Source organism: Musca autumnalis, unplaced genomic scaffold (genome assembly GCF_047663935.1).
Source record: "Musca autumnalis isolate F117 unplaced genomic scaffold, ASM4766393v1 scaffold_2, whole genome shotgun sequence".
NCBI lineage: Eukaryota > Metazoa > Arthropoda > Insecta > Diptera > Muscidae > Musca > Musca autumnalis.
In genome coordinates, this window is record NW_027411755.1 from 164,165,862 (window position 1) to 164,193,033 (window position 27,172).

General features: G+C 35.4%; 1 protein-coding gene across 21 annotated transcripts in view; it reads right to left on the reverse strand.

Annotated features, from left to right (window-relative positions):
• Pde11 (Phosphodiesterase 11) overlaps positions 1 to 27,172 on the reverse strand; it is a 346,062-nt gene that overhangs the window by 103,840 nt on the left and 215,050 nt on the right. For 11 of the 21 annotated variants that reach the window (XM_073969729.1, XM_073969730.1, XM_073969721.1 and 8 more), the window contains exons 2-3: positions 17,283 to 18,383; positions 2,215 to 2,647 (exon numbers count right to left, since the gene is read on the reverse strand). In XM_073969729.1, coding sequence (XP_073825830.1) covers positions 2,215 to 2,647; positions 17,283 to 17,643 — 794 coding nt within the window. In that variant the 5' untranslated portion in view covers positions 17,644 to 18,383. Of the gene's footprint in view, positions 1 to 2,214; positions 2,648 to 17,282; positions 18,497 to 27,172 lie in introns of all 21 variants that reach the window. The other 10 variants (XM_073969743.1, XM_073969741.1, XM_073969739.1 and 7 more) reach the window with 3 other exon arrangements.

Genomic DNA, 27,172 nt, shown 5'->3' on the forward strand with positions numbered 1-27,172 from the left:
CTGCAGAGAACCTTAAATTATACTTTACGGGTAGTTCCATCAAACAATGTAGCTAACACCATCAATATACTGACAATTGGAAGATAGCGCTATATGGGGGCTATACCTAAACATGGGCCTATGTTAACAATTTTCGGTGGAGAAGTGTTGTGACCTATGAGAACTTTAAATGGCAAATTACACTAGTTTGGTTAAAAATTGTAGCTAATGTCCTTAAGATACCGAAAATCGGGTGCTACCATTACCAAGACCAAACGGTGACAAAAGCAGACGGTTATAACCTTGCAAAAACAGGCTAATGTGGGACCTATGACATGGAGTACAGCTATTTACAGGCGGGATGTTGCTGCTACCCCCATGCATTCCATGTACGAGAGACCAGAGAGAACCTCAAATATCAAGGTACAGTTATTTCGGTAAAAAAATTTTAGCTAAAATCCTCAAAATACAAAAAGGCGGGCCGATTGTGGTGTTCCGTCCTCGTTAAGATATCTCATGCGGCGAAGCACTTTTCTCTTCGCCATATCACTCCCGGTGTGCTCGACAAACTAACTAACTAACTTGCGCACTTCTTCGCATCGGTCAGCGTATCTTCCTTCGGGTTCCCGCTCCAATGGTACAATTCTTCAGATTATTTAACCACTTGTTCCGCTTATATCTCCGTTCAACATTTTAACTTCCAGTGTCTGCTTCTTGACTGTGGGGTCACTGGCGTTGGCACGACGAAGCTCATCACGCTCATTTGCTAATTTGCTGGGAAGTTTGGTCTCACTTCGGATATTAGACCAGCAGGTATATGGGGAGCGGCTGCAGCAGTGATGATGTCTTGGAACGTTCTCCCTGCTACCCGAACATTAGAAGGGTTGGGCAGATCTCTGAAACGGTGATTAGTGAACTCTTTCAAACTCGGCCAATTAGCTTTCCCATGATTGAAGAAAGTGCGGGGTTCAGAGGTGATTAAATTGGGCGGCTGCTGATGGATATAATTATAATGCGATGGTCTGATCCAAGAGAAATGACGGGTTGCCAGGTAAAGTCATTTGTCGGACCAGGTGACACGATGGTTATGTCGGGAGAATTGCGAAACTCTCCGCTTGTTCTGGTAGAAGCGTCGTCACTGACCTTACAAAACGTAGAGCTATCAATCTGCTCAGCCATCACTACAACCTTCCAACCGTTTCCGAGGGCCGGATGCCACAAATCATTATGAGCATTAAAGTATGGAAAATGTATAGTGAAGAAGTTTAGTCACCACTGGGAATCTCCAATGAAAAAAATAAGTACCCTTATGGAGCCCTATACGAAAACATGGCCCTAGTGAAGACGTTTTGTGACCACTGGAAATCTCAAATGTCAAATAACAAATACTTCGGTCACCAAATGTAGCTAAATTGCTCAAAACTCCTAAAATCTGGAGGTTGCTCTATATGGGGGCTATACCAAAACATGGACCAATGTTGACAATACTTGGTGGAATAGATTTGCGACCACTGCCAAATGTCAAATTACCGCTATTTCTATAAACAAAATTTAGCTAACTTCTCAAAATATCGGAAATCGGGCAGTACTGTTAGTTGTGGTCTATACGAAAACATGGACCTATGTTGACAATTTTTTGTGAGACACCCAGTGGTCAAAAAACGTCGTCATTAAAAATTTACCTCTCGATTTCCGGTATTTTGAGAATTTTAGCTTCATGCATTGAAAGAACGATCCGTAATTTGTCATTTGAGGTTCCCAGCAGTCATGAAACTTCTCAACCATAGCTCCTATATAACGGTGCCTCCCGATTTTTTTTTTTTTTTGAGAATTTTGGTTACAATTTGCGACAAACTATCTATAAATTGACATTTGAAGTATCTGTTAGTCACACGACTTCTCCACCAAAAATTTTTCAACATTGGTACACGTTTTGGTATAGCCCCATAGAGCGGTACTTCCCGACTTTCGGTATTTTGAAGGATTAGGGCACATTATTCTCAAACACACTATTATAATGTCCGTTGGAACCATAACACATTTCTGTACAGAATTATCGGTATAGGTACATGTTTTAGTATAGCCCCGGTAGAACGGTTATGACCGATTTTCGGTATTTTTTTTAAGTTTTACACACCACATATTCCAACCGAAATGGCTGAAATCTGGTCGCATTATAATTAAGGGTGGAGGGATTTATTTATTTTTTTTTTTTTTTCATTTAACAACCCTTACCTGATAAAATAATCCTGAACAAATTCCTGATGTTCATCCATCCACGCTTCCATGCGTGCATATTCTGGATCATAGTGCCTCTGTGGTGATAATGGATTTAAACCTAATGATAGTGTGCAGGATATTGATGAGTTATTTTGTTGTTGCTGCTGCTGTTGTTGTTGGTGTTGCTGATATTGATGCTGTTGATATGTGGCCAGGGGGACACCGGTACGATTATTTAATAATACATTTTGTTCTGAACCATAACCTGTGCCCCCCAGCTCCGTTGTCATCCTACCGCCACCACTACCAATGCTGCTGCAGCCACCGACGCCGCCAGCAGGACTGGCATAAACGTTTATGCTAGTATTGTGGGTATTTGATGTATAGGAATTGTATTGAAATTGAGCAGGGTTTGTGGAGGGTTCTTCAATGCTGCGCAAGTGTAAACCTAAAAGAATAAGTAGAGAAATGTAGAAAAAGAATTGTTAGAAATGGTATTTTAAAGGATTTTTTTTTTCAAATATTGTTAGGAACAAATAAATTAAAAAATATTTTTTTGGGTAGCAAAATCGCGCAAAGGGTAATTAAGGGACCCCTTACAGTGATAAACTCCTTTAAAAAATTCTAATGACATGCATTGTATATGAAGCCGTTCTTAAAAACAAGACATCGTACCCTGTTCTATACACTGTAAAATATTCCCACACCTCAAAGAATTATAAAAAATGCATTAAACATTCCCAAAAAGATTCCACCTAATGATTTATAACTCAATTCAATTTAATTTGTTTTTGTATTCCAATACCATTCGAAAAGGTATTTTTATTATATCAACAACTGAATAGCCCTGTGATTAATATCATCCTCACAAAATAGCTTCCTAAATATGCAGTCTCTCTCTTTAGTCATTGCTCAGCCATTTAAGGCTATTTGTCAATACCATCCGAACCCTTTACTGTGTTATCCAGCATCTGATCGTATGTTTAAATTAAATATTGCAATGTAACATGTAACAAACACTTACAGATATGTATGTAAGTGTTCCAAAAAGGCGTTTTTGTGAATGTATATTTGCAAAATATTACACCATCTGTAAAACATCCGTTGTATGTAAGTGACACTGACATAAGACAAGTTTGTTCATATGCCCAGAAGGATGAAAAGAACTTGATATAAATTGGCCCATTTCATTTTGACATACAATGGTCCTTTGGCAGCCATATCCTCTTTAAGACACTTTGTGAGAGTGATGTGTGTGTATACAAACACATGTGAATATGTGTAAATACACACACTCATACGGTTATTAGAAAATCCACATTCTATGAATGGACGTCAGTTAGATACAGGTACTTTCAAGACATACATATGGACATTTATATTTCAAACGAAATGGATTTATTATCATTTTTCAATTCTTTGTATGAATTACAGTGATTTATGATATGATGTTATTCCAAGAAATATCAGATAATCCTGAAATATTCTTAAAATTAGAAATTTTATAAATTTGTATTACAGTCACATTTTATAAATACAGTAGAATCGCGTTAAACGGCCCCTTGAAGCCACTTCCTTCAGATTTTTACATTGCTGAATCGAAAACCTAGATAATTCGTATAAAATGACCGGTTTCTTGAATTACGAATTATCGATATTCTATTGTAATTTGTATTTAATAATGATATACATAGATACTAAGCGACGTCCGCACGGTTGGTTGATCCTTCCTTCATATTCGAATTTCACATTATTGGTATAATCATCTATTATCACCGATTTTTAAAATATTGACGGAATTCGATGAAAACATTGTAAAAAATGAGCGTATCGTGCCTCTAAAGACGAACATACGAGCCTTATTGTAGAAAATTCACATATGTTGAAACTGAGGTATGGGGTATTGTAACTAGCGAAAAATTGTACTATACCGTAAGTTTTAAACGCATTTCTGCAAAATCAACTGTGTTAGCACCATTCACCGAGGGATTTTTTTAAAATAATAATGTGGTCTGTATTAATGTAAACAAGTAAAAAAGTATCAGTCGGCTTGGCTGACAGAGATATACCCTCAGCCTCAGACCTAAGTAAATAAGTAAATCACACTATTTCTACCGTCTATATAATACGATATACAACGTTTGGATAAAATCGGTTTCTCCTTTCGAGGGTTATCTTACCTACTACCCAGTTTAGTTGGTGCCGACAGGCTTTTTGGAGCTTTTGGCCCATTATCTCAAGAAGTAAGGACTTGTGCCCGATAAAACAAGTACCGTCGTAATGGGGAAAGCGAATACAAGTTGTTACAACAACCGTTCGGACCATGTTTTCAGGAAGTATGGACTTGCCCCTGAAAAAACTTTTTCTGTCGTAATTGCGTCAGCGAATGCAAGTTGCCTCAACAAAAATCAAAGTGATTCGAAAGCAGGTCTTAAAGTGAACTTATCCGAAATTTTGTGTGGGAGATTCCCGAAGGAGTGAACAAATGCATCCATATTCGAACCAGATCTATATCTGGTAGATGTATTAGGATGTGTAAAGCATGGACCAAATCGGCCACTCCCATCAAGAGTTATAGTGCGTACAATTTTTCCGAACATTTGTGAACTATTGTGGAGGAGGTACCTGAAGGATTGGACCGATATGGCTTATCTTCGAAATTAAACTAAGTTTGAACCACATATTACGATAGCCAAATTTTGGACCGAATCTGTTGATCCGTTCGAGAGTTATATTGCGCTTTTTGCCACTTTGAGGCTATTTTCTCAGGAAGTATAAAGTTGCACCTGATAAAACTTGGATCGTCGTATAGGGGGCCGTGAATACAGGTTGTGGTCCATTTATTTGGGACTTAATGATGGGCCCACTACTCAAAAACTCAGCTCGTTTTGCAAGGTCTGTGCTTTTGCAGATGATTTGCTCATTCTGGTTGAGGCTCAATCTCGTTCTGAGATGGAACAGTTGGGCTCAAGAATCATGTCTATTTTTGGCACTTGGGGTTGGTGTCCAAGTTTGTATCGGCCTTCATCTGGGATCTTTGTAGACTGCGCATGGGTTTCTCAATGCATTTTTGCATAGTAGAAACCTTTCTGGCACTTCATCGTGCAGTTGTGGGACTCCAGTCGAAGACTGGCTGCATCTGTTGTGTGATTGTCCTCATTATGAGGATTTCAGGAACCTAGATTTCATGAGTATCAGCAGAGTTGATGGCCAATGGGATGTGAGACATGTGCTCTCCACTAGCTCTACTCGTGCTAGTCTTGGGGACTTTGCAAATAGGGCGTTCCGCCGTCGCAGAGCGTTAGTGCAGGTGTTGTCTTAGGTGTTGTTTCTATGTTGTTGTGTTGGGGGTTTAATGTCTTAACCGCGTATTTTGCCACGGGGGTTACCAGTCTCTTGGTCGCATGGGACCAAAACTGGAAGTAATTCGGTTACGAGATCTGACCAGAGGTCACTTTTCTGCAACCGCAGGTGGTATGGAATAATGGGGAATCTCAACTCTCCACCATGCCATCACAGATCTTTTGAAAGTTTGAAAGTGCCCCCAAATATAATCAGTTGCCGTTCGCCAGCTTCAGAGCGGAAGAGGTGAATGGGCCTCGCTCCTCGCAGTGAGAAAGCTACGTCCATGTAAACGTAGTGACTAGACTGTTACATCAGTGTAACACTTGTGTTGCACTCTTCCCCGATCGTGCCTAAACTCTTTTTCACTTTGGGTAACCAGTCCCGTGTTGTATGGAAAAAAACGGGTTTCGACTACGAAGTCTGATCGGAGACTTTCTGATACCGCGGGAGTCAGGAGCCCCTAGATCTGTTGATCTAGCCTGACTATGGAGAGGCACCTATTGGTTGCAATGCGTCTGTTGTGGTTTGGATCCAAATCGCGGGTAGAGCTTCGGCACGATGTGGAGTTGCATTATCAACCGGGTGCTGTGACTAAAAGAGCAGTAGAGGTGTAAGATAGTCCTCAACCCCTTACCATGAGGGATGTGAAGCCCATAGTTGGGGATCTTCGAATTGGTACCTGCGGGATAGACTTGGGGACTCTGTGTGGAGCTACCACTCTCTAAGAGTACTCTGGGTAATTCCAAAGAGGCGCTGGCCGACGAATTGTATCGCGACCCCGGTGCAATGGTGCAGCATGGTTAGATACGTCAAGGCGAGAATCATGTAAAGTCCCCTCGACTTCATACCCTACACCACACTGAGGTAAGGGGTATTATGTCTTTGCACATTTGTATGTAACATACAAAAGGAAACGAGATAGACCCATAGTTCCTTCTAGGCATATACATACATTGAATGACTTTCTGAGTCGATTTATGCATGTCTGTCCGTCCGTCCTTTCGCAGCGTACAGATCGTATATATTGCCCGATTCAGCTGAAAATCTGGGAATATCATTTCTTTAGCCATAGGAAGAACGCTATTGCTTTTGGTGAAAATCGGATATAGCTTTCTATATATTTTTGTCCGGTTTCACGCATTTGCTGCACCAAACGCGCTATGTACGTCCGATTTTGATGAAATTTGGAATGTGTGAAGGAATAAATGTGCCAAATTATATCGAAATCGGTCTAGATTTGGATATAGCTCCCATATATATTTTCGCCCGATTTTACCTACTTGTTGCACCAAACACGCTATATACATTAGGGTTATGACTTTTTGAAATTGTTTCTCAAAAATGGTTATGACTTTTTGAAATTGTTTCTCAAAAATGATTTCCAGTAGTAAGAATGAATGAACTTTTGCCTACTAATGCCCAGAATAACATTTATTCCACATTATTATAAAACAAGTAAGCAAAGGCTATAGTCGGACGGGGCCGACCCTGTGATACCCTACACCACAACCTGTAGGAATTAGCTATGTGCAACCGCCTTGCACGCTGAATGTCCGGCTTCGATTCCCATCAAATTGTCTACGGTGGCAAAATGCCTCGTAGTAATGTTGGCGATATTTCCTGAGTATTTCAGCCATGAAAAACCTCTCTACAAGTGACAACTTAGGACACCCCGTTCGGACTCGGCGATAAAAACTAGGTCACATATCAATAACATAATATGAATCCATTGATATAAGAGAAGCCTCTCTTGTCTTTACTGGGATGTTTGTGGAAAATTATATAAATTATACATTTCTAAATAATATTCGAAAATTGGAAAACTCACATTGATTACCCCCTCCTGCTATATCTTCAAATTGTCTTTGCTTCCTTTTTTGAATACACCTAAAATAAATAAATATATATACCGCGCAATTTGGTATATTTGATAATTGAGAAAATTGCGACCTTATTGAAGATCTATCGTCCAAAAATTGTGCACTTGTACGAGTACCTCACATATGCTTCGAAAATAGTTCATTGTAGTTCATATTGTGATATCAAAAATATATTTTATACCGGTAGAAATAACTAACAATGAATAGAAATTCAAAAATTTTGCATGCAAACAAATTTATAAATCAAAATTATTCATATTCTATTATACAGCAAAGAAGATAGTATAAGTCAGATGCACTAACGGTGATATACCTTCAGCCTCTAAAAATATATTTATTTTTTAACACGAGTTTGCTTCAAAATGCGTGGAATCTGTAGGTATCGTAATATGGGGCTATACCAAATCAATTTTAGTAAGCTAAAATCTGAATTTTGGAAATATTTGAGAATTATTTTTTCAGATATTTAATTTTAGTTGGAGCCGGGGCAGGGGTTTTTGGAACTTCTGGAATATTATCTCAGGAAGTATGGTTTACCCCGGGAACGGGACCAGAATAGGGACCGTAAAAAGAACCTTCTACAAAAAGAAGAAAATTTTCAAATAGATCCGATACGGGTTCTCTAACTGCACTTTTCCCAAATTTTGTGTGAGAGGTACTCGAAGGACCGACCGATATAGTCCATATTCCGACCTGACACATGACTGGATGAAATAATACGATGTGTAAAGTTTCGACCAATCAGAAAATCCCCTTGAGAGTTAACTTACGGATTGGCGGCGCAAGTACAATCTGCTGAAAAAATTCAAAGCGATTCGAGAGGACTCTTAAATTTCCCTTTTCCGAATTTTCTATATCTGGAAGGAATAATAATATATGGAAAGTTTGGAGCAAATCAATTGCTCACTTCGCCAGTTACCGTTCACACAATTTTTCGAAAACAATTTTGAACCGACATAGCCTACATTCGAACTTAAACAAATTTTGAGCAAAATATTACGTTGTATAAAATTTGGTTCTAATCGGTAGATCCGTTCGAGAATTATCGTGCGCACCAGCCAGTTAGACATTAAGAGGGACAGATGAACGGACAGCGCTAAAAAGACTCCAAATTGTCTGAAACGAATTTCGTCCATATATACTTGGGGTCTAAAACCAATATTTCGATGAGACACATCTTTGGTCGTATTTTGTTTGTATCCCCTTTACCCTAAATCCTGAGGTATAAAATAGGTGGCGAGGCGACCCGATGTTGCAATACTGTTATAAAAATCCAATTTGACAACTGAACTGAAAATTTCTCTGTCATGATAGAGACAATTTGTAGCATGGGAGGAAATTGTGGTTCTCTACACAAAACACATTATATATCAGGCAGTAGGTGCGTTATCTAGCAGACACATTATTGCAATTTGCATCAGGGGAAAGATCAGTAGTTATTTTTCCATATGTAGGCTACTTTAGCGGTATATGCCTTCCAGGAATGAAAATATGGACCAAAAATAAAATTTGTATATTTTCATACAAAAGTAACGGTCTATGTCAACCGCTAAATAATATCAGATCATCATGCAAAATTATAGGCATTTTCGTCAACCTAAACGCTTACCTCGTGCAAAATTTCGTGACTATTGAGCTATAATTGCGACCTCTAGCGGCTTTATGATCACACTACAAACAAGAAACTTGATATATTAGGCTGTAACTCTGTTATCTGATCACGTACATCAACATAATTGACATCAATTAAAAGGTCAAGGGATCGCCTTCTAAATATAACTCACGAGTGGGGAATGTGTCTTTCAGGAACAACGATATAAGCTGTTTATTAAAAATTTTCACAATTTTCACACAAAAGTTGTGGTCCATTTAACCCTCTAAATATTATCTGATCGCCATCTCAAATTGCAAGCTTCAAGTTTGTCATATACTCTTGCCTTATTTAAAATATCGAGGCGATCGGACTATTATTGCGACCAACAGAGCAGCTACAAAATCGGATAAAAATTATGTTTTTGGTCCATTTCACCCGCTAAATATTTCACGATCATCACCAATTAAAATAGCGATCTATTCTGATGTAAAACCGACCTCCATACCAAATTTCGTGACGATCGGTCCATAATTGCGGCCTGGAGTTTGATTACAATTTATAATGGACAGACGGACACACGGACGGACGGACGGACGGACACACATCTCAAAATCGCTTTATCTCGCCGAGATATGAAGATTGGTATACCACATTATGGGTCTCCGACGAATATTTCGCGGTGTTACATGAATTTTTCCCAAAACAAACTTATAATACCCTTTCCACATAGTGGTGTAGGGTATAAAAAAGGTTACGCACAAAACACTTCGAAACATTTTTTTTTTTTTTTTTTTGAAAAAATTCTATGAAATGTAAAATGTTTTTTCTCAAAAAATTGTTTCCTGTAGCCTAAAATAACTTTTATTCCACTTAAATTTTAAAAAAGGTCCCTCAAAAACCACTTTTAATTTTTATGATATATGAAATAAAGCTATATATAATAAAAATGATATATATGGTATAATATATTGATAAAATTAGTGAGAAACAAACGGTTATGTCATTTTAGTTACGTCGTGTGTCCCTATACCTTGTTTTCAGTTAAATATCTGCTTACAGTAACTTCAAAATATTTTCAAAAGTTCTGAAAAATAAAAACTTTAATAGCTTTTTGTGCGAAAGCCTTTTTATCAAATCACTTTATAATAAGATTTTATGTAATCTTAGGTAAAAACTCATCAAAATATCATACCGGGATATGAGGTTGTAAAAATCATAAAGCTAATGTGCCCCAACATAAAGCTCGCGTACCAACGGTGAGCGGTGAAAACACAACCCTAGGATTTGTAGTCGGAGTAATGTAAGTAGTTATTTTTCTTATTTTGTAATGGGTTACATACATACTGACTAACGGATTCGAATTTTTGCTGGGATGGTAATAATTCGAACGATTTTGATTTTAGAGAACCCGGCCATTTAAAATTAAAACTTTGGCGTCTCCAAACTAATTTAGTTTGCCTTTTAAAATCCAACCAACAGCAAATAGCACTCCATAATAAAGGCCAGATAAAGCATAAATCTTTCTGGGATCCGCTCAACTGGCCTAATATCATTGCCTCAACTGGAAATTTGTCAACATCCGACCCTAACCTCGTTCCACATTGTAATCAATTGAACTATTTAGAATAACTAAAAAAATGATTTTGGTAGGCATTTTTTAAAAGATTGTTTATCAATTCCAACTGTATTTCCTTCAGAATGTCTATGCCACTGTGCTGCACATAACTCTCGAAATACAAACACAATAAAAGAAAACTTGCTGACGTATGTTAGCCATACATAAGCTTGAAGAATTGTATGCATTCATTGATGCTTGGTTGCATCGTTAGTGTGTTGGTTGGTCTGGCTGGATGGTTGATTCTACGGTTCGTTGGCAACCGAAGGCCTTCAAAAATATGTATGTATTTTATTTTGAGAAAAAATCGTTTACTTCCATACATGTATGTATATGAGAGTAACCTATCCACACAGACGTGTATTTATATAAACTATACATGGAACATAATATTGAAATATTATATACATACATATATGTACGTATAAATAAAATAGAGATGCGAGTACCAGCCAATTTTAATAAAATAGTTTTCGTGCGAAAATGTTTTACATTTTTAATATTGTTTCTCGGAATTAAAGATAAGGGCAAATTGCACATTATTAGCCTTAAAAAAATGATTCACAATAAATGATAATACCATCCTAGTCCACACACAAACGTTGAGAACTTTTTTCAAGAGCTTTTTCTACAAATTGATATTTATTTTACTCTAAAATAACATTCATAATCCTCAATTACTTAGAAAGGCGTCCTTTAGAAACGAGCCTTAAGGAACATAATAAAAAATAAAACACACAAAATGTCCCTATATATCACTCACTTAAGAATTCATAATCATTTATCTTCATGTTCTTCTCTCTCTCTCTCTCTTTGGTAAGTAACGGGACGGAAGGAAATCTAATATTTTTGTGTGCCCATTTCCATAATTATTATTTAAGTCACTTGTCACATGATGTAATGGTGTTGGTTGTGGTGTTCAGGATGACGATAACGCCTGACAACGGTGTCAGCCAACAACAATAAGACATTTGTAAATAACAATGCTGCTGTTGCTGCTGATGGTTGGGGGTTTGTTATCAGCAACAGTAGCAGCTAAAGGTAATTTATGCATTTTGTTAGATAAATTTATGGGCTTTTTGGGAAGGAAAATTAGAAGCGACTGTAATTGCGAGAATAAGAAAGACAGGCATTAAATTATAGCTTATGTGGTGTTACATTTAAGGACAATGCATCATTATGTGTGGGTCTCTACTTGTGTCTGAGCGTGTGTGTATGAATGTGCTTGTGTAAAAATTAATCTTAAATGTCAAAGTATATAATTCCAACATCTTTCTTCTCTTTCACTTTGTTAGAAATAAGGAACTCTGTAATGCATTACATTTCCTTCAATATTTGATAAAGTACTTTTTCTTGTACTTTTTTGTACACATGACAAATATCAACCATAATGTGACAAAATGCCTAATGTGGCGATAAATAATATAAGGTGGTTGGGTATGTGTGTGTATGTGGTAAGCAAGGAATTAATAAAATGTTTTGTGAGAAATGATTGATGATAATTGTGTAAGTGTTTCTTTCTGTACGGTAGAAGTGGGAAGAGAAGCTTTAAAACAATTTGCCATATTTTAAATTAAAAATGATGCAGTAGGCATTCAAGAGTAGGGGGTTTCAAGAGGATACAACCATAAGGTGTTTTTTCGGAAACATATTATCCTAAGCATGGTAGTACTTTAAGTGTTGTAGACTAACAATTATTACTAGTTTCCGAATTAGTGTAAATTTAAAAGGGCTAGACATACAAATTTCCGCTACATATTAATAAAAAAATATATCCTCTGAGCTCACACCATCGGTGTGGAGGCAGTCATGCTAGCCATTACACCAGAAGTATTTATCCACTCCATTTTATTAGCTGCTCAAGCAGAATTATTTTGCATAGATACTTACTGGAATATCAAATTAATATATTAAATACCTTAATGTTCCTATTTTCCGAGGAATTTTTAATTTTAATAATGTTCTATGCAATTCAGTAATTAATAATAATTTGTATAATAGGCATTCCATTATTTTCAGTTCAACGAAAGCATATTTTCAGAGAATATTTATTGCAGATGTTCATTATTGCATAGCAATTTCGCAGAAATTGTAATTGAAATACTACAACATGAGAACAACAGCATTAACCCACTATGGGCAATTTATTAAAACAAAACCTTATAGAAAATAAAACGAAAAATGTTTATAAAATATTAAGAATGGTAAAATAAAATGAAAAGTACAAAGCCGGCATTACTGTCATAAAGGCGTCACAGCAACACCTAAGGTTGACGCACTATATTATAACTGTCATGTGGCTAAAACTTGCCATCATTCGGATAAAAGATGTTTCACATCAGCTTAATTTGCGCTCATACTCCCATTTAGAATAAACATTTGGCCGTTGCCTTTCCCATGACAATAATCTAGGCGATTTTAATACCAAAATTAGGTAGGAGAATATATTTGGACCAGCAGCTGGGATATTAAGTCTCCACAGTGAAACATCCGACAATGGTATGAGGCTGATATACTTAACACCGTCAAACAATATGGTAATTGGCAGTGCCAGATTTATGCATTTCGACATTCATGGAAAGGACGAAGATCGACACTTTCCATATTTTTGTCTAATATAGAGCAGCCTTCGACAGTCTCTACGATCAAAGATATTCCAAACCATGTCTGAATTTGCTTTACCTGCAAAGCTCATTCGGCTTTATAAGATGACCCGGACTAATACCCGGTTCTAAGTTAAAATAGAAAAGAACCTCTCCGAACATTTCAGTACCAAAAGAGGTGTCAAACATGGAGACAGCCTTTCATGTGCGAGATTGCGGTACAGGCATAACTGGAAGACCAAGGCTTCGGTGGAGTAAACAAATGGAGGACGAGATCTAAAAATGCAGCATTAAAAATTGGAAAATTAAAGCGACAAATAGAGAGGAATGGTAATCTTTTCTGGAGAAAAGACGTATTGTATAACTCGTACTCTTTGAGTACTCCATTCACGAGTATTTCTCACTCGCAAGTAAAATTGAGCAAATACGTTTTAGACCAACATATGTCAAAACAAAATCCGTTTCAGACAATTTGGAGTCGATTTACCTGCGACCGTTGTCTGCTGCTGGCGTTACTGATTTGGTTAAAACTTTGTACCGCCCAATATTTTTTTTTTTCAAATTTAATTTATTTTTTTTTTTATTTTATTTTACTTTATTTTATTTTACTTTATTTTATTTTATTTTATTTTATTTTATTTTATTTTTTATTTTATTTTATTTTATTTTATTTTATTTTATTTTATTTTATTTTATTTTATTTTATTTTATTTTATTTTATTTTATTTTATTTTATTTTATTTTATTTTATTTTATTTTATTTTATTTTATTTTATTTTATTTTATTTTATTTTATTTTACTTTACTTTACTTTACTTTACTTTATTTTATTTTATTTTATTTTATTTTATTTTATTTTATTTTATTTTATTTTATTTTATTTTATTTTATTTTATTTTATTTGATTCTATTTTATTTTATTTTATTCTATTTTATTTTATTCTATTTTATTTTATGTTATTTTATTTTCATTTAATTTCGAAGTTTAATCATATCGATCCACGTCGTGGAATAGGCCCTCACATAACGGAACACTCCAGTTTTGAGTATTTTGAAGGTTTAGTCAACAATTTCCAACGAAATTATCTGCAGTTTTGTATTGTATGTTCTGAGTTCTCCGTTGATATAAAATCTCTACACCAAAAATTATTAACTTAGGTCCCAAACCATGGTGAAGTCCCCATATAAGATTAGCTACCGATTTCAACGATTAATATGGACGTTACCGTTGTAGGGGGTAATACGAAAACGTGGGCCTATATTGAAAATCAGTATGTTATAGCGGTTGAAGTGCAATCAAGTAAAAAGTATCAGTCGGCTTTGGCGACAGAGATATACCCTCAGCCTATATGAATTCAAACTTTCATATACGGACAGATCGATTTTTTTAGGGTCTTTTCCGAATTTTGTGGCCTTTTTTTAGATATTTGAACTTGCCGACAAAAATGTGGATAATGATTATAGTTCAAAAGTGTTGCGGATGACGTACTTGATGGAATGGACCGATATAGTCCATTATGTCAGTGGATCTTATTTTGGGAATCATATCTTTTCGATAGGTATCGCGCCCTCAAGTCATTTCAGTGGGTCATCGTATAAATTTTGGGCCAGTATGCCAGGAAGCTTGGACTTGTCCACGGAGAACATAATATCAATGTTAACAGAACCACAACGAAAAGCAGCGGTATACATTTCCAAAGGATCTTCGAACAGACCCTTAGATACATATGTTGAACTTTTGTGGGTGGGGTACCCTATGGAGAGTACCGATATGGTTCATTCTATAAGTTAAACTAAATTTGGACACAATATTAGGAGATCCAACGTTTGGACCAAATTTGTTGCCCCGTTCAATAGATATCGTGCGTACCATTTTAGTGACATTTTTTTAAATATTGGGGGGAAGTACCGGAAGTTGTGGACCGGTATAGTCCATCCTTGAACTGAAATTAAATTTGGACAAAATATGACGAAGACCAAATTTTTGATCAAATCGGTTGATCAGTTCGAGAGTTATTGTGTACGCCAGCCACTACATATGGTGCCACAAGGTTTTTTTTACACCTTTCGGGCTAATTTCTGAAGAAGTATGGACTTGCCCCTAAAAACTTTTACCGTCGTAATGGACGTAGCGAATGCAAATCGCTTCAGCAAAATAAAAGTTATTCGAGAACAGTTCGTAAAGTGAACTTATCCGAAATTTTGTGTGAGAGGTCCCAGAAGGAGTAGATAAATATAGTCGATATTCAAACCTGATCTAGATCTGGCTCATCTTCGAACTTAAACTTGGTATGGACAAAATATTACGAAAGCCAAACTTTGGATCGGTTGATCGATTCGACTCTCAATTGTCTAACTAATTTCGTCCAAACATGGATGTAGAACCTCTATTTCGATGAGACACATTTTAAGTCGTATCAAAGTATGTATACTAGGCCGGGACGATTTCAAAACCTGAATGAGCCCTTCGCGTTTCTGATTCCTAGGTTTGAACTGAGCAAAAAAGTCTACTAGAACATAGGTCTACCGCGAAAATCGAGCCTCCCGATTTTGACTTTATGTTTTTTATCCACGTTTTTTGGACCATTTTAGCATATAACGGCCAAACCATTGAGATTTTCGATCCAATACAAAGATAAGACAGTAATTAATAACTCTCTAATACATCGCAAAAGCATTGGAAGGTGCAAACTTTTCGGAAAATATCGATAGATGGCACTGTGCTACAAAAGTTTACCAGAAAAATATTCAGGCGTTCTGATGCAAAATTCTATCGTGTTGGAATCCATAGACAACGAAAATGCCTTTAGTTTGTTTGGGTCACTTCGTTTTATGTTTTATAACGGTAAAAGTGGTGAAAATCTGGGTTTCTTACATTTTTAAATTTAAACGGGCATATCTTCTTTTTTTCACAACGGATTTCTATTGATCCTTCTTCCTTTTAAAGGGGTGAATAATTTCTTTCGAACAAGTCATTATTTTTTAATCGGTTCACAAATGGCTAAGTTATAGTGGTTTATGTCTGAAAATCCCCACAAAAAAACACTATAGCTGAATTTCTCACAATTTTCAAAATAAATATTGAACAAAACAAAAAAACATTATATTTTTGAAAATTATGTGAAATTCAGTTATAGTTTTTTTGTGGGGATTTTCAGACTTAAACCACTATAACATAACCATTTGTTAACCGATTTAAAAAAATAATAACTAGTTCCAAAGATATTATTCGCCCCTTGTGTTCGATCGAAAATCTCAATGGTTTGGCTGTTATATGCGAAAATGTCCAAAAAACGTTGATAAAAAACTTAAAGCCAATATCGGGAGGCTCTATTTTCACCGTAGACCTACAGTCTAGTGGACTTTTTTGCTCAGTTCAATCCCAGGAATAAGAAACGCGAAGGGCCCATTAAGGTTTTCAAATCGCCCCGGCCTAGTGTATACCCTAAAGCTAAGGGTACAAAAATTCTAATAACTCAAAAGTTACCAACTGTTGGCGAGTTAAAATAACTATTTCACCGTGCGAACAGATATGTCCATTATGAAGCTAAACATTCACGCCTACCGTGAATACATATTAGAAATCGGAGATGAAAAACAAATCAAATTCTGAATATTTGTAAGTCGTAAATGTACATCCATTGCGTATGAGTAGCACAACAAAAATTTACAATCTCATTTGTTTACATTACTCATACGCTACCAGGTGTTTCCTGGGAAAAATATTTCAGTTAATTCGTAAAGCAAAAAACATCCAACATTTTATTACGTATTAAAAATTTAGTTCTGTGGTTGTTATGACAACAACTGGCAATGTGTTTTTGTGGTTCAGCTGACCTGTTAGTGGAATTTATTTTCGATATACCTCCAGGTGATATTTGTTTAATTATAATTGTCTATAATTTTGTAGGTATAATTTATTATTTTCACAACAATAAAAAAGACATGACCACAATCATCATTGTGTCAACACAATGACTGACTGTGGGGGTGGGGAGGTAGGTGTGATATAATAAAAAAATTGTTGGTCAGTAGTACTAGCTCACCTGCTGCTTCCGTTGGTAGTTCATTGCCATAAACAATGAAGCTGGCGTTTGCATCATGTGAATACTCTACATTGGGCAGGGATGTTGTTTGAGGATTTGGATACTGATGGTTGCTTGGTTGAGGAGTTTTATTTATTACACTTGTTGTTGTTGGTGCATTAGAGGTAAGTGGTATTATTGTGGTGGTGGCCTCTGCCGTTGGCGTTGTACTTATTATTGAAGTTGTTGATGATGAAGAATTATGTTGCAGCAATTGTTGCTGAGTTACATGTTGTTGTTGCTGTTGGTTACAATTTTTATTGTTTTTATTCTTTTTGTAACGACAACCACGAAATCGACACATACTGGCAGCCTGGCCCATGGGGCCCGCTAACAATGCAAATGTTAAACCCTCCGTTTTAATGAATTTAATGTTGATAATTTACTGTAAAAACTTGTTGTGGCGGGTATTATAAGGCTGGCAGTTGATAAAGAGGCGAGGGAGGGAGTTTCTTCGGCTTTTAAATGGCGGGGCAAAATAATGATGCTGTTGCCGTAACTGCTGCTGTTGTAACTGTTATAACCGCTAATGGCCGTTGCTGTTTGTTTGTTTGTAGGATATTTTATGTTGTTGCTGTTCTTTAATATCCTCTGGGGAGTTTTTAATGTTAATTTAACTATTTTTAATGATGTTAATGATGCTGTGCTTGCCACTGAGTTTAGTTGTTCCTTTTCTTCTTCTACTTTATTTATTATTGTTGTTATCTCAGGTGCTGCTGCTGTTGTTTTTGTTATTGTTGTTTGGCAATTACTAACAAACTTATTATTTATCTTTGGGCTATAATTAAATTTCTTTGAAATTTGTAATAAATTTCTTGATTTCATTGAATTTGAAAGTGGTATTTGGTTTTGCTATTGCCTTGGTTGCCGTTGGTAATTTTGCTGCGTATTAAAGTTGTTCATAATATCACACGGTATTACTGATGTTAATTATTGTTCGTATTTATTGTTGGTTGTTTTATTAATTCTTTTCTTTCTTTCCATTCACTTCTTCTTGTAATTTCACACAAAAAGTTTTTAATTGACATTTGTTATTAAAATTTAAAGTTCTCTGGGTTCTTTCTATGAGAAAAAATTATGGCGTTGTTGTAATTTTTTGGATTTTCATTTGAATTGTATTTAAAAGCCTTGTATTTTATTTGGAAAAAATGCTATGTTCCAGAATCTGCAAGAGTCTAACATTTTTGAAATGTTGACAATGTAAATTTGTCAAAAAAATGCAATAGTAGTATATTCTTGGAGGTTCTGGAACAGATCGTAAACCCTCATTTTTAAGGAAGAGGAACTACAAATTGTATCCTTTCATGAATTTTTTTAATAAGACTTCAGAAATCGATTTTTATACTTTTTCCTCCGATTCTGGTCCACAGATACGAAATCGTTCACAATTCATGAAAAAATCAACTACAAAAATTTAGCTAATATCTCCATAAACAGCTTTCAGAACCTGTTAGCTTCCTAAGAACGATTTTCCGGGGTAAAAAAAAAAAAAAAGTGAGCCAAGGCTATAGTCATGTGGGGGCCGACTATGTGATACCCTACACCACTACACCTTTGCATGAGCTTTTTACTGGTAAAATGCAAAAAAATTTAAAATTGGGATAGCTTAGCGGCTTTGCGATATCTCCGTAATTTGGCCACCTACGCCAACCTACATCATTGTAAAGATGGGATTTTCTACTTTCATAGTCAGACTTTGTTTTTGAAAGGTCTCCAACCAAAGCTGTGATATTCGTCATTATTATAAAAATCGCAAAATTAAAAAGTTGGGTTCTATTACCGATTATTGCGATATCTTCGTTGTTTTACCACCTACGACAACCTACGTTACATATTTGCAAAGGTTATATCTTCTACTTTAATTAGCAGGTGCTTTTGCTTTTGATATACCCCATAAAGAAGCGGAGATATTCGCTTTGAAATAAAACGTTGGCTTTTTCTCCAAATAACTTTTTTGCCCATTCGGACCCCTGAATATTATCCGACCATCACACAGATCGACTCAGCTCGTCGAGACATTCATTTTGCTCTACGACCATTATTTCGGGACGAATATAGAGCAATAGCCATAGCAATTATACGCTCTGCTCGCGCTGACAAGAGAAAATATCTGGAATCCCTCGCAGACGAAGCCGACAAAGCCGCAGGATGCAATAACATGAGTCAACTATTCCAAATCATAGGACGACGTGTAAAACAAAACTTTAATCAAAACAAACCTATTATGGATGTCAATGGACAACTTCTGACATCAACTGAACAACAAACCCAGCGTTGGAAAGAACATTTCGAAACAACCAGCAACATAAATCAAAATGAGGAAAGCAAAGTCGCATCTGGTAATACATATCAATCATCATCGGAGACATAAGCAATAAACATCTATCCGTGTTGACGAAATCGCAATAGTAATAAAAGCCATGAAACTAAATAAAGCACCCGGAGACGATTGCTTACCATCCGAAATTCTCCAACCCACAAGTCTCAGCTGAAATCCCTCTCCCATTCAAAGTGAAAACCTGTCAATAGTAGCGACTACCAGTAGGTTGGAAACGGGGATTATTAGAAATAACTGGTGAGGAATAAGCTGCCGTGACATAACTACCAACGGACATAACTCCCAACACGGTTTTGGGTTTTGGTTTGCGGACATAACTCCCAGTTTTTTTGGGAGCTATGTCCGACCCCCCTTTAAATGGGAGTTATGTCCGTTTTTAAAATTTAAGTGATTTTTATTTGAATACAATTTTTATTTCAAATGTATAAGAAAAAAATTAAAAATTTACTTTAAGTTCATATGCATTTTTCATTTCACAAAATAATTTATAATTGATTTAAAATTTTTAAGAAAGTTAAGTACAAAATAAGTAGTAGCCATCTCAAATCGAACTGTATTCAAAATTTGCCTTCAAACCTATTTTAAACGAAAAATGCTGCCTACAGGAAGATAAAAAGCTTTTGTTAAAATTCGCAAATACTTTCTGAAAACAAATCGTGTGATTTGTTACAAAAATATTTTTTAAGAAGATAAAAAGTTTTTGCAATAATATTGAAATACTTTCTGAAAAACGAAAAGCGCCGCAGGCGAAAATATTATTGAAAAAATCGCGAGATTTTTTACAAAAATATTTTCACAATTTAAGAAAATAAAAAGTTTTGGTAACAATATTCAAATACTGTCTGAAAAACAAAAAGCGCCGCAGACAAAAATATTTTAAAAAAAATCGCGCGATTTTTTACAAAAATATTTTCACAATTTTAGAAGATAAAAAGTTTTTATAAAAATATTCAAATACATTCTGAAAAACTAAAAGCGCCGCAGTCGAAAATATTTTCACAATTTACGAAGATAAAAAGTTGTCGTAAAAAAATATTCAAATACTTTCTGAAAAACAAAATCGCCGCAGGCAAAAATATTTTTTAAAAAAATCGCGCGATATTTTCCAAAAATATTTTTACAATTTAAGAAAATAAAAATTTTTGTAAAAACATTCAAATACTTTCTGAAAAACTAAAAGCGACGCAGGCGAAAATATTTTTGAAAAAATTGCGCCATTTTTTACAAAAATATTTTCACAATTTAAGAAGATTAAAAGTTTTTGTGAAAATATTCGCGATGTTTTACAAAAATATTTTCATAATTTAAGAAAATAAAATTTTTTTGTAAAAGTAATAAAAAACATTTTCACAATTTAAGGAGATAAAAAGTCGAAAATATTTTTGAAAAAATTGCGCGATTTTCTTAACAAATATTTTTACAATTTAAAGCTTCTCCTAACTGCTACTTACATAATTTCGTTTTTAAATAATTTTATGAATTCAGGAGGATTTTGTGGATACTTCGGTATTGGTTGGCACTTAGGCCTTCTCAAACGTATAATTCCGCTTACATTCTAACTTCTACTCTAAAATTTAAAAGAATGTATTACTATAAATTTCAAAATTAAGCAAAGAAATAATTTATAAATTAAGAAATAAATCGTTGGGAGTTATGTCCTCGATTTTTTTGGGTGTTATGTCCGCTTTCCTTCACGGACATAACTCCCAACGAATTTTGGGAGTTATGTCCGCAAAGCACAGCGGACATAACGCCCAAAATCATTGTGGGAGTTATGTCCGGGCACCGAGGAATAACATTACTAAATACAATATACAAACTAGTTGAAGTCATAATTAACACAAGGCTCCAGGAAATAGAAAGAACCCTACACGACGAACAATCTGGGTTCCTTCCCTACCGCAGTTGCGTAGACCAAGCTAACACGCTTCGAATTGTAACAGACCAGTCAATCGAATGGGCTCTCCTCTCTACCTTGTATTTATTGATTTCCAGAAGGCATTTGACTAAATCCCTCGAAGCGTAATATGGACAGCACTGGAAGCCAAAGAGTATCCCCTTAAATTGTCAACTTAATAAAAGCAATGTACGAAGGAGCTACACTTAGGTTTCGACATGGGACAACGTACAGCGAAAGCTTTTCCACTAACGCTGGAGTGAAACAAGGCTGTCCATTATCACCTCTACTCTTCGCCCTCACACTAGACAATATAATGGTTGAATTAAGTAAAAAAGAAAAGGGGTATAACTTGGAATCTTCAAAACCACCTCGAAGGTCTTGATTTCGCCGATGACATATGCCTAATGTCTCGTAGACACAGTGATATGCAATCCAAACTGGATGAGATAGTGAAGTTGTCTGCAAAGCCGGTTTAACAGTCAACATCATAAAAAAAAACCAAAGCCATGCACATCAACCACAACAATACCAATAGATTTCTTATGATGTCGGAAAATGACGGCATATATGACGACTTCGAATACAAGTTAGGGAAAGCTCGCTCAGTCTTTGATAGATTAAATCATATATGGCGTTCAACACAGAGATCCCTTCAAACTAAACTGCATATTTTCAATGCATGCGCCAAACCGACGCTATTATACAGAAGTGAAACGTGGCTATAAACTAATGCAATTAATCAAAAAGTTCAAACCCAACAACCCTATGTGTGTGCACGTCCATCTGTCCCTATGAACACACCTCGGTAGAGATGGAGGTTCCAGTACGTGGTAATAATGAGAAAAAAAAACTTCTGTTAAGAAAAACAGTCCACGTTTTGTTTTTATGCCGATGAATATCTCCGCTTCTGTGATGGATAATGCTGCAAAAAAGTTTGGGGTACTTGGCCAAACGAGAGATATATCGAAATTGTCAACAACCATACCATTTTTACACACTCCTTCAGATAATGGTGGCTATATGAAGTTTGTCATTCCATTTGTAACACCTCGAAATAATCACTTTAGATCCCACAAAGTAAATTTATTCTTGATCAGCGTGAAATCACTCTAGTGTCCGCATGGATTGAAGAAGGTGGAAGTTTTGATAAAAACATTTCTAACAAAAATTCTACATTTGGGTATAGCTTCCATATAACGATAACACCCAATTTATCGTATTTTAATGTTTTTATATAAATTTTTTTGTTCCTTGTAATCAATAAATTTCTCAACTTAAAATTGTATACTTCATATAACGGTCCACGCGATTTCTGGTATTTATCTTCGTTTTTATATAGCCCCCATAGAACGGTAACTCCGAAATTTCGGTGTTTTTAAGGTTTTAGCATCAAATTCTGGACTTTATCATGTTAAAGCCGATAAAAACCCGTACTACCACAAGTCGATTTACTCATGTCTGCGTTTCATATCCCAGCAAATTATAAACGACTTTGCAATATGATTATAAATGATGCAGGTTCTAAAGATAAAATAGAATACCTCTTCGAAAATTCGATACCAAGCGAGATTTTAGACAGGGAGAACTTTTGGAGCTTACCCGACGTCTCTATCAAAAAATTTCAATAACCTAGACACTTTGTATTTATCGAGAATACATATGTACCGTCACTAACTAAGCAATAAATCTGTAAACCTTTGAAAGCAGAAGTCTGCGTCTAAATTCTGTGTTTTTGATTTAAATCTAAACCAATAATTTTCAATAGCAAATATCGCCTGAATACTTCTTCTTGTCTTGTCAATATTCATAAAAGTGTTGTTGTTCATCTGATTTGTCAAAAATTAATTAATTTCGGTTCTAAAACTATTCAGTATATTAAGAACCCCAACAAAATCATTCGCATTTATCGTAACTAGTACTTTTATTATAATTTTAATTTTCACAAAACAACTCATGTCCGCATTAAAAGTAAAATTAGAATTTTGATAATCTGTCATCTAAATTAACACGTGTGAAATTTTTCAACTCAGTCCTTCCTTATTTTACCAGCATAACCGATACTACTAACAAATTTTGACATGAACTTTAAGAACATTAATATGTGTTTCAATGAGAAAAGGTATTTACCGAGGAAGTCAAGACTACGATGGAAAGCTCCAGAAACAAGTTACCACATAACATGGTGTTTGAATTTTAAAAGGAGCAGAAGACTACACGCTTGGGTTTGTATTGGCGATCGGCTTGAATAACAAACAATTAGCTATACACATTTATCTAATCCAGTCAATTAATTTGCAGTTATCAATTTTTTCTACATTCAATATAAATATCGTACTAAATCACATACCGTCATGAAAGTGACCCCACATCTGGATTCCTTCCAATAGCTCTCCTTTGACCTTGTTAATATTTATCATTTGAAATATTATATGAAATGTCCTTTGATCATTTTTGTAGGTCATATGGAAAGAAATATTTACGAGACCGCAGCACCATGTTCACACACACGCATTCCAAAACGAATGAAATATGTGTGTGTGGTCGTGTGGCATCAATAAATTTTCAATAACCTATCTCACAGATGGGAAATTGTATGCCGCTGGTGTTTTGTTCGCCGATATACAAGCAGGAGCTGGCTATTACGAGGCCCTCAACAAAAAAGCACCAGCCAGACAAGAAGAACAGCAATCAAAGTTTAAATATTCATTTCAAGGCTCCTTACTTTTTTCACCACCAACCAGACTGAATAAAAAATCAAATTTTCTTTTTTACGATTTGCAAATGTAATAAAAAAATAACACAAAAATATTTCAAATCACAATTACATTATATTGAAAATAAAAAAAAAAAAAAAACTCTCAAATGTCATTGTTTCGATGGCAACTCTCGTTGAGTATCATAAAAATCATGGAATATTACCACACAGTCTCGTTACAATAATTTCAAAGTATAAAACATTTTCACTTGAAATGCTGCTATTGTTGTTGTGATTTCAAAATTGGTTTTATGGAACTTTTATTACGGAAATTACATGAAAAAAAGAAGAAGACGAAGAGCAAAGGAGCATGCTACTTCACAATATCCGGACTAGGTTTCTGCAACGGAAATTTTCTCTAAGTAAGTCATGTCAGATTCCATTACCATGGAAATCTCATCTTATGGTTATTTTTGGGTACTTTCACTAAATGTTTGTAATATTCTTATGATATGAGGCAACAAGCAAAAAAAAATGTAATTTACTATTCATGATATTTTGGTTGGCTGCATTGATATTCCTCACACCAAATTGGCCCAAGACATGTGTACTTACTTACACGTGTGTCATGTTGGCAGTCACGTTCTTATGGCAAAAGAATGGCCATTGTGTTAGAGGAAATTTCAAAGACGATGACAACGACGAAGAAGATGTATGTCTAAGAAGAGAAAGTAAATTAGATGGGTGCAAGTAATGGCGTAGAAGGAGAGACCCCAAACATGAAAGGCGGCTAAGACCGGATGAAAACAAATTGATTTACACAAAATTTACTGTGTATTACTAAGAAGATTTTGCAAATTGCGATGACGGATTTCGAGGCGTAGGAGAGTATGGTCGAAACCCTCTTAAATCAAAGAATTTTATATCCATCCTCCTTCATAGTTCGTCGTCATAAACATTTATTAACTTTTTTGATTAACTCAAAATTACATTTTTAATAAACCTCCTAAATAAATATTTTATACACTTAAAAAAGTGGCCTATCTTTATTTGCTCTTGTTACATCCTCCTCTTCTTCATTTATTTCCTTTTTCACATCCATCAATAGCTACTTCTAATCCCTCATAAGAGGCATTTTGTCAACAACAATCACGTACATCATAAATCCAACACTGCAAATCATTTCATTTCCCTTCGACATAGGAGCAGTAAAAGAAGAAAAAAAAACGGATTATGGAGAATGCAAAACAGAGGAAGCACATGTTCGGAAATACCATGGTAATCCTCAGCTGTGTAGTGGTACAACCACACATGTTAAAACGTATACATGTACGAAAACATGAGTGTAATCTTCAGGCTTACATTCGACAACTGTCTATGAGAAGTTAATTTAATCAAAAAATCAATGGAACAATATGATGACATTTATGGATGATATGATGGAACATGTTGTATGATTTTTAATAAATTTACATGGAATCGGATAAGACATGTGTCAGATATACCATTGTTAATGGAAAAGTAGGATAACAATGATTCAATTTTTTAAGGGAATCACAATATTTGCCAACGTTGGTAATTGAAGCAAAATTCAAATAATCTCTCAACTAAATATGGACTAATATTAACACGTGTGACCTTTTCTGGTTAAACAATCCATTGTTTTTTCACCTTCTTCATTTTACCTGTCAATCTAATACTGATAACAAATTTGAAATTTGGATATGAATTACGACAGACATAAATAAATTTTGTGATTGAGCTTAATGCGAGGAAAATATTAACTTGAACCTGTAAGAAGTACACAAAGGCTATAGTCGTGCATAAGCATACGTTTTTCACAGATCAACACTTCAGTAAGTGTCCAAAAAAAGATAACTACCAAACTTCTTTAATAGATTTTTTTTCATCTGAAGGGTATATTTTAAGCTATTTCCTTTAATTTTTCGTTGGCCGCCTTTGAAATACTGTTTAAACAAGTAAAATAGTATCAGTCGGCTTTGCCGACAGAGATATACACTCAGCATATGCGAATTGAAACTTTCATCTACGGACAGTTCGAATGTATTTAGGGCATTTTCAGAATTTTGTGGCCCTTTTCGGACATTTGAAATAGTCGACAAAAATATGGATTAGGATTAATGTTAACCCTTTCGGTGCTTCTTTTTTGTTTTTGATCTGAAGAATATATTTTATATATACCTAAGCCCACTATATGAATAATCAAAACTAATTTTTTAACATTTTGTATTTAAAGGAAAAAAACTAAAATATTCAAGTTTTAAGTTCAATTTTATTTTATAGAAGACCAAGAGGTCTTCTTATAGAAGAGCCGGACGTCTTCTCATAGAAGAGCAGAAGGTCCTCGCATAAAAGGGCAGGATGTCTTCTCCTTGAAGAGCAAAAGGTTGTCTCATAGAAGGGCAGGATGTCTTCTCATAGAAGGGCAAGATGTCTTCTCATAGAAGAGCAGGAGACGTCTCATAGAAGAGCAGCACGTTTGCATATAGAAGGGCAGTAGGTCTTCTTATAGAAGAGAATGGGCTTTCTTATACAAGAGCAGGAGGTCTTCTCATAGAAGAGCAGAAGGTCCTCTCATAGAAGGATGTCTTCTCCTTGAAGAGCAAAAGGACCTCTCATAGAAGGGCATGATGTCTTCTGATGGAAGGATAGGATGTCTTCTCATCTAAGAGCAGAAGGTCTTCTCATAGAAAAACAGGACGTCATCTCATAGAAGAGCAGAACGTTTGCATATAGAAGGACAGGAGGTTTAATTTTATCTTATAGAAGACCAGGAGTCCTTATATAAGAGTAAGAGGTCTTCTTATAGAAGAGCAGAACGTCTTCTCATAGAAGATTAGAAGGTCCTCTCATAGAAGGGGAGCAAAAGGCCGTCTCATAGAAGGGCAGGATGTCTT